This window comes from Temnothorax nylanderi, unplaced genomic scaffold, assembly GCF_030848795.1.
Source record: "Temnothorax nylanderi isolate EJ_2023f unplaced genomic scaffold, tnyl_v1.0 TNYL_tig0588_pilon, whole genome shotgun sequence".
In the NCBI taxonomy this organism is placed as follows: domain Eukaryota; kingdom Metazoa; phylum Arthropoda; class Insecta; order Hymenoptera; family Formicidae; genus Temnothorax; species Temnothorax nylanderi.
This window is the reverse complement of record NW_027249650.1, coordinates 1-8,853: the sequence shown is the minus strand read 5'-3', so window position 1 is coordinate 8,853 and position 8,853 is coordinate 1. Positions and strand designations below refer to the sequence as shown.

Genomic DNA, 8,853 nt, shown 5'->3' with positions numbered 1-8,853 from the left:
CCTTTTTTGCACTTTATTTAACTTACCAAAATATATTTAAATCAGTTCTGCGACCGCATTTGATGTTATACTTTTTCTCTTTCTTTGATGTTTACTTTTTGCTCTTTCTTTAAATGTTTATTTCAATTTTCACAGATTTTCCGCTATTTTTCTCGATTATCTAAAAATCTAGACGTGATGGAGCAAAACGGTTTACGAATTCGGATTCAGTGACCCAAAATCTATAAGAAACACCTACTCTGATCTCTGTTGCTTTTCAAAAAAAAATTTTTGTGGTCCTGTGTAATTAGAGATTCGTAGACACACACAATGTGTACGTTATTATTAATAAAACTCTACATTTTTCAGATTCAATAATAATATATATAAACAGAATTTTGGATCTCCCATGGGTTCTCCTCTGTCTCCCGACCTTGCGGATTAGTTCTACAGGATATTGAGACGAGAGCGATTGGAATTCTTAAATCCTTTCTACCGTTTTTCTACAGATACGTGGATGACATCGCGATGGCCATACCCTACGATATGGTCGATTTTACCTTACAAACTTTCAACTCGTTTCATCCACGTTTACAGTTTACCATAGAGGTTGGTAACAAAAACTCAATTTTCTAGATACCACCATTATCAACAACAATGGTCTTATCGAATTTGATTGGTATCATAAACCCACTTTTTTGGGCCGGTATTTAAACTATAATTCTTGTCATCCCTCGTCTCAAACGTGGTACCATTATGGGACTTATCGACCGAGCTTTTTTACTTTCTCACCCGAAGTTTCACGAAAAAAATCTAGGACTTATTGTTAGCATCCTTCTGAACAATGATTACCGTTTAGACCTTATTTTTAACACTATTCACGAACGTCTTAAAAGTCTCTTTTTTAAAAACACAAAATCCTAACGATACCGATGACGACGCTGCCTTTAAAAAATAGTTTACCGTTCCGTTTTTCCTTCAATTTCTATCAAATTTAGAGATATTTTCAGGGAATCAGATACTCATTTATCATACTACAGAGTTAATAAATTAAAACAATTTATCAAAGTTCAGAAGGATGCTCTTCCGACTTTCGCAACGAGTAATGTGGTCTACAAGATCTTTTGCCGGGATTGCGACGCATCATACGTGGGGCAAACTGGTAGACAATTAAAAACCAGAATTTCCGAACATCGTAGCCATATCAATAGAAATAGTTCTGCCCACTCCGTGATCACTGATCATAGAATTCAGAATGATCACGATTTCGATTGGGATAACGTCGAGATTTTGGATCATGAAAGATTTTATTACAAGCGACTTATCTCTGAAGTTTTTACATTAGACAACAGCGCCATAGTTTAAAACCTACAACCAAATACCGATTGCCTACCACACGCATACTTGTCCATCATAAATAATGTTTAACCTTCGGTTTTTCCCCTCCCCGGCCGGTTACTTTGTTTATAATTACGTTTCCGACCTACATACTTGTGACCCTCTTCTCATTTCGATTTCAACCGACACGTGTGTGACTGCGATATTCTCGCTTCTTTTCCGAGATGTGCGACTCTCCGGATTCACACCTGATTGCTACGACTTTTTAATATTGTACTTTTTTGACTGCTGCAGAACTTGAGGTGAGCTCTCTCCTTTCTTCTTTTCTGTTTCCTTCAACGATTGATTAAACATATTGTTCTTCCGTTTCGTAGTGGAAATGTCCACCATAATCGTGTGTACCAGCTCGCTTATCACGACATCTCCTCAGGAAGGGAGCTTGCTACTTCGAGCTCTGCAGGAATAGTTTTCATCTTGTGTTAATAAAGGCTGAAGATGGCTCAAAGGAAGAGCCGAAACGTTCGTCACTTGTAAATACACGTCTTAATTTTTATTGCGCACCACGTCCCGCGCTTGACTCGCATCGCCGTTTGTATCGCTGACATTTTCACGAGTCTATATATAAATTTATTAATAAAAGTTTACACATTCATTGATTTTTTTCTTACGTGTTGATTTTACGATAAAACAATATTAGGAAACGTATGAAATTGTTTCTTTTTTTACAACGGTATTCCGTAGTGTCCCCACGAAACCGTTCCCTCGCTGTCCAACGTCACGTATCGCTTGTCGTCGTACGGACTGAGAGCTAGTTTTTGCTCCGACATGGTGTAAACCTCGTGCAACCTCGAGCGTATGCACGACTGGCGCGTCTTCAGCTCGCGCGCGTTCCGCAGGCACGCCACGTAATCTTCGAACGCGATCCTTTTCGCGATTACGTTTCTCTTGACGCCCTTTACTCTCTTGGTGTCGTCGCGTCCGAGTACCTTGTAAGCGTACATCTTCGCTCTGAGGCCCACGAACTCCGTCATGATCGCGCCGTTGTTCTCATCCTTCATCAAACCGGGCACCTTCTTGTTGACGCGCGGCATACCGTGCGCGTTATTCTCCGCGTAATCGCTCGTGTCGAACCTGTCTACGTCACGTCTCATACGCTCGTACGCGTCTTCGCACTCCAGGGCTGCGTTCGGAAACGTCACCCGTGTACACACGGGTATACTCCCTTCTTCTTCTAACTCGCTAAGATAGAAAGAGAAGGGAGTATACTCGTATGCACTCGGGTGACGTTTCCGAACGCAGCCCAGGGAATACATCAGACTGTCGGTATCCCTGTAAAGAATTCGACACCAGTCGCGATAGAGCGGTACCATGTAGTCGTAGTGAAACTTGTAGAGACGCGTCTTGAATATCTCGAGAATACACATACCCACGTAGACCGGCTTGTTGAATTTTACCTCGAGCTTCGCAGCTCGATCGCGACCAGATTCTTTGAGAAGACGCTGTGAAGTTCGGCCTGGCGATCATCGCCTCCGCGCCATATCTCCCATCCCATCGCGTCACGAGACGAACGTCCACGTGATCGCGCACGTTCTCCATCGTCTTGCCGAAAACTGCGTTGTTCATCAGTTTTGTACATATTTCATTCGAACTCGTTGCTCGCGCGCGTCCTGAACGTCGTGTTCAGTTCGATGTAGCCGCGAAGCCACGGTGACTCAGCGGATCGCAGGACGCGACGAACGCGCGTCAGACGCAAACCGAGTCGCAGACATTGCTGCAGATTTCGATAGTGCGTCACGTAGCGCGATTTGTCGTAGAGAGTAGCGAGCAGTTTCTCCTGCCGCTTACTGGGCGGTTTATTGCGCGTCGGACACAACGGCAGGTCCGCGTGGGCGTCGTGCAGATCCCGCGGATACTCGAGATCCACCTCCAGAATGTAACCGATATCGCTGTCCGACGGCACGGTCGTCACGTCAAAATTCTCAGGGTCGTCGAGCCACTGGAAATTCGCGTACGGCAGCGATTCGCACATAGCCCAGCCGTACAGATTGTTCACGTCGTAATACGTGAGATACGTAGTGGCCTGGGACGAGTCGTACGTCGGTACGTGCCTGTTGTTAGCTCGCGCGTACCTGAGCGAACATTGACTCAGGCCACCGCGTATTCCGCGTTCCACGAACAGCACCATGTCGATATCGGTGAACAGCTCGAAACGCACGCCGGTGTACCTCAGCATGGCGTCCCACGTGTACCTCGGCAACGTATAATAATATGCGGGATCCAGCCCGTAACTCGCCATACAATTGTCCCGAAAATTTTCAAAGATATCCGCCAGAAGAAACACGTCGGTTTTGAGATACAGATCGCTGTACTCGCCGAGATCTCGCACGCGAAAACGTCGCCAGACCCTTGTCGCGTGCTCGTAGTCGCTCTCGCTCACGGTCTCGTCGGTCAGGGAGCTGTAAAAGACCTCGCGCGGCGGAAGCTTGGTCTCCCGCAGCTTGTTCACGCTGTCGACGTACTCGTACGGAAATACTCCCTTGCGAGTGAACAGATCGAGATCCTCCGTGCTCAAATCCACGTACTCCGAGCGCGTTATTCTCAGCTTGTCCTTGTCCAGATAGGACGCCAGGGTTTCAATACTCGCGGCTAAAAATTTGTACGAGTCCACGAATCGAAGCTTTACGTACCGATCCCACCTCCCGTCCGTTTGCGTCTCCTTAACGGTCTTCGAGAACGATATGTAACTTTCCTTCGTAATCGGCAGGAGCTCGACCCCACCCTCGAAATCGTTCGCGATTGTCTCGACGATAAAGTGCGCGTCGTAACCCGACAGATTGTGAAAGAACACGGGAATCACGTACACGTTTCTGTAATTCAGATTGCAACGAAAATGCGCCGGACCTCTGTAGCGTCCGGTTAGATGACAGTGATCTCGCACACGCGCCTGTCCTCCGGTTGGAACGCTTTCCCACACACATGACAATGCGTCGCGCGCCAAAATTCGAGTTTCTCGTCCTCCGCAAGTTCTACCATAGATATATTGGGAAAATTTAGTCTTAGCGCGATGTGCGAGAGCGCGAAGCTCGTTCACGAACCACGAAACGCAATCCTCGCCGCGACTATATCTGTACGTAGATACGGTATCGTCGTAGGTGCAGCAGATAGTAGCCCAGGCTGAACGGTATGTGACGCTGATAAGCGTATCTTTCCGTTCTCGCGCCCCTTTCGGCATTCTCCCTCTCCCGTTGTTCGAGAAGACCAGATCCGCGTACACCACGAAAGGGAGTCGCTCTTTTTTGTCGTGATTGCCGAACGACAGCCACTTATCGTCCTCGTTTGGAAAAACAATGGCGCAGTCGTTCATTCGGCCGCAGTCGACGCTGTGAACGTCCAACTTGTCGCGCGTATAGAAATAGTGTAGACATCTGCGAAATAACGTGCGTGTGATTACTATGCGTGTATATATAAAATAACACTGCGTCGTCGTTTCCTTGTTCCTCCGGTTTTTTCATTTTTTTTACTTACCGATTGCAAACGTACTTTGTTCGCACACCGTTTCACGATCAATTGTGAATTCACCAATCGCGACAGATTCTTTATCCATGAGAAATGGCCCCTGTTGACGCCACGTAGCGTATCGCGCAGATACAGGAGATTTACGTGTCTATCCCTCTTATCATCAGTTAACCGCAGAGGCACGATCGCGTTGTCGTTGGCGCCCCGTCTGTACTTATCTTTTTTTTCAATTCCTTCCCGAGTGGTAATACATTGATCGATACGTCATTCAGACTTCGAACTTTCCGATCTGTTTCAGATCTATGGGAAACTCGATCCCGTCGAGAATCAGCACCGTCGCGTAATCGGATACGAGCCGCATCGTTCCGCGTGCCGCTCGGCGGGATACAGAGCCGCGACCACCGCACGCGCGAAACACGTGTCGTTCTCCGACCGCACGTTGACCACCGCCTGTTTAAGTCTTATATCTCGCGGTATCTCCATCCAACATCCCACGCGCATGGGATTACACTTGTACACGTTCACCGTTAAGTTCAACGCCCATCCGCTGTCGCGTTCCCGAAATCGTCCGACGCCGCTAGAATCGCGTCACGCACGTGCCTTTCGTACCACTCACACAGATCGGACGCTTGGAAGAGCTGTTTTGTTCCGCGTAGCGATACTCTTCACATCGGTCTTAACGTCCTACAACTCCCCATTGAATATGACTTGACCTTCAGACACGTGTATCTATTCAAATTATCCTGCACTTTTTCGAGCACGGAGGATGGCCCTCGCATCCTCGAGAAATCGCGCGGTTCGATGTACGTCGAATTCGTCACAGCGCCGGTCATTACGCGACATTGGAACGTCGCATTGATCTCGACCCACGAAAATCCTCTGCTGGCGCTGCTACCGCCCCCACTGTCCAAACCGGCCCTACCGCGCGTTCGAATCACTGACGCAGATCCTCCCTCGAACCTTCCAATCGCGCAATTCGAGCAACCAGAGCGGTCACGGCTCCCGTGTTTCCTCGCCCCCCAAAACGTCTGACTCGACACCTCTCCCGCAAGAGCTGGAGACACTCGTCGCATCGTCGTCTCCACGCGCGGTACCCGTCCGCGTCGCGGACGTCTGCGGCGAGCAACTCGTCGCCCTGTTCCTGCATCTTATCCAGAAGGCCTTCCACCCTCGGGAAAACTGAATTTCACCGTCGATCGAAAGACGACGAGACTTGTAGGTATGAATCCTACGTAGCTTCTCTCCTCCAAACACCGTCTGGTAATAATGATAATAAACGAGCGGCAGGTTACGCATATAATCGTTCGCCCTAACGGAGTTTGCCATTATCGTCTCTATCCACGCTCGCTCGCGCGTAGTTCGCTCTCCGATCTCTGTTCGCAGATGATGAGTCGCCAGATTCAATCGCGCGTCCTCCTTCCCACCTATGTATATGCGTGTGACGATAACGGCGTTTCGAGTCTCGCCAATTCGTCGTCCGAATCGGACGAAAACTTGGCAATGGACTCGTAACAGTGCAGTTCGCCGTCCGATTTCTCGGTCGATTGATAACGGCGATCGTTCATTCACGAGTGCACAGAGATATTTTTTTGTATTCCACTCCCTAATCTTTCTCATGAAAAATAATACCGCTGGCGCAAAACGCCAATTGTCGCATACCCCTCGGTGTCGCACGATATAATCATATCTCCCTTGGAACTCTTATACGCGCTCTCTCAAATCGATTTATGGTATTCGCACCCATATTACGTTGTAGCACTGTCCTCGCAGGTGATACGCCACGTTCGCCTCGAAACGTCCGTGCGATCGGCGATCGGCGATTCCGATTTTTGCGACCGATCAGATATCTCTTACGTCGACGCTCCACGGTTTCTCTGATTTTCGCGCAAAATTTATCCACGACGCATTTACGTCGCATCACTCTCTCTCTCTCTCGACATTTGTCCTATCTCGCGTCTACGTACCGTTTGCCGCGCTGTCGCGCCCTTCAATTTAACTCGTTTTGTTATCTCAACGGAGATGTACCTACCGGATACACCTTCCCTGGAAACCCGCTCGCCGCCTTCCTCCGAAAAACAAGGGAACTGACAAGAGTGACCTTGATTACATGCGAACGCGTCCGAACGCGCGAGAGCGACCTTGAACGTGTTCGGACGCGCAAAAAATAAATCGGTAAAACGTACGAATTGGATATGTGGATATATGTTGGATATGTGGATAAAGAAGAAAGTACTCTCTCCCTCTCTCTCTCTCTCTCCCTCTCCCTCTCCCTCCCTGTCCCTCTCCCTCTCCCACTCCCTCACCCTCTCCCTCTCCCTCTCCTTCTCCCTCTTCCTCTCCCTCTCCCTCTCCTCTCCCTCTCCCTATCCTCCCTCTCTCTCTCTCTCTCTCTCTCATTCGTATTCCCTTATCTCCGTCTGATACAAGACCAATAGCCAATCTGCCTGAACTGTCTAAATACTTGAAAGGATTGTCGCCTCACAAATCTCTGAATACTTAATCAAACGTGATCTCATAATCCTAGACAGTCAACGTATCGCCCAGGACATAATACTCAGTCTGCACTTCTGCGTGTTTGTGATGACATTAGGAAGGCGATTGACAATGGACTTGTAATGATAATGATTCTTTTTGATTTCAGTAAGGCGTTTGATACTGTTCCGCATCTTCAACTTCTAATTAAACTTAAAGAGTTAGGTTTTTTCTGACCCTGCTCTTATATGGATTTATTCATACCTAACTGGCCGTTCTCAAGCTGTCGTTGATGATGCGGGGAATCTTTCGTCTTGGCTTTCCATGTTGTCTGTGTGCCTCAGGGCTCTGTGCTTGGTCCACTTTATTTTCCATTTATATTAATGATATTGGTAGAGTCCTGGTTTATTCTGATCACATGATATTTGCCGATGATATCCAGATTTATCGCCCTTGTCCACCTTCAGATTTCTTCATATCTCATGTTGATCTCTAAGGATGCTAATGCTATTTTTGATTATGCCATGGTGAATGGTCTGAAACTGAACCCTGCCAAATCTAAAGTAATCATTTTTTGGCAGCAGACAAATATCAACAATATTGATCTTAGCATTCTACCACCCATCATTGTTAACAACACGCCTATACCATTTGTTAGTGAGGTAAGAAATTTGGGAGTCTTTTTTGTGTCTGACCTCTCTTGGGAAGCATATTCTGCATGTCTCACAAAAAGTTCATTGTGCGTTACATAACCTTAAATTTAACAAGAATTCTCTCCCACTGAGCTGAGAATTGAGCTAATTAAGACCTTAATTTTACCTCATCTAGATTACTGTTGCCTAGTATATCATGGCTTGAGCAATGAACTGAATGTTAAATTGCAAAGACTTATGAACTGCTGTATTAGATTTATATATAGAACTTGCGGCGAAATATGAGCATATAACTCCGTATAGGTGTCGCCTGGGATGGCTTTCAGTCGAAAATAGAAGACTCTATTTTTCTCCCGACTGCTGCCACCCTTCGGTTGGCGAAACGAGGAGTATGCGTTTCACTGGGGCCGAACCTTTTGTAACCTTAGTTCTCGATAACTACAACATACTATGATATGTGCTTCCGTATATGTTTCTTATTGATCAAGCAAGGTTTATAGCTTAATTATCATTAATCGTTGTTTTAATAAAAGCGAAAAAACGATATATTACATTTATACGTTCTCTTATTGGCCATCGACTGAGTTACAGAGAAATTGATTACCAATGACATGCATCCGCAATGGGGAATTTAGTGATTTCCAGTTACCTCCTATTGAGCTCCGGCAGAACGTACAGCTGTTCTGTTCTTGCTGCACGCTCATTGGATATCGCTCGTCGTGCACGATGTTATCGCTCGCGCTGGTCTGCTCTATTGCTCACATGTCATATTTGGCTAGTTTAGAGGTTAAGTTTTTATACAGGTTTAAATCTACAAAATTAAATAAAAATATAATAAAAAGTGTGATAACAGTAAGACACTGCCTAATACAAGTTTGTTTATCGAATCATTTCC

The 8,853-nt window shown here is 46.5% G+C and overlaps 1 protein-coding gene across 1 annotated transcript; it reads right to left on the bottom strand.

Moving 5' to 3' along the window:
• Nucleotides 1-2,039: 2,039 nt before the first annotated feature.
• LOC139784123 (uncharacterized) lies at nt 2,040-5,194 on the bottom strand. The gene is made up of 5 exons (XM_071723289.1): nt 5,115-5,194; nt 4,449-4,742; nt 3,073-4,184; nt 2,772-2,927; nt 2,040-2,497 (listed from the first exon to the last, which is right to left on the bottom strand). Exons 1-5 carry the CDS (start codon nt 5,192-5,194, stop codon nt 2,040-2,042), a joined length of 2,100 nt encoding a protein of 699 aa, XP_071579390.1.
• Between the last annotated feature and the right edge of the window lie 3,659 nt (nt 5,195-8,853).

Coding starts and splice junctions, on each gene's coding strand:
- LOC139784123 (XM_071723289.1), bottom strand. CDS start 5,194: ATGCGGCTCGTATCCGATTACGCGACGGTGCTGATTCTCGACGGGATC. Junction 4,743..5,114: donor GATCTGAAACAGATCGGAAA/GTTCGAAGTCTG, acceptor GTTATTTCGCAG/ATGTCTACACTATTTCTATA. Junction 2,928..3,072: donor GCAGCAATGTCTGCGACTCG/GTTTGCGTCTGA, acceptor TGAACAACGCAG/TTTTCGGCAAGACGATGGAG.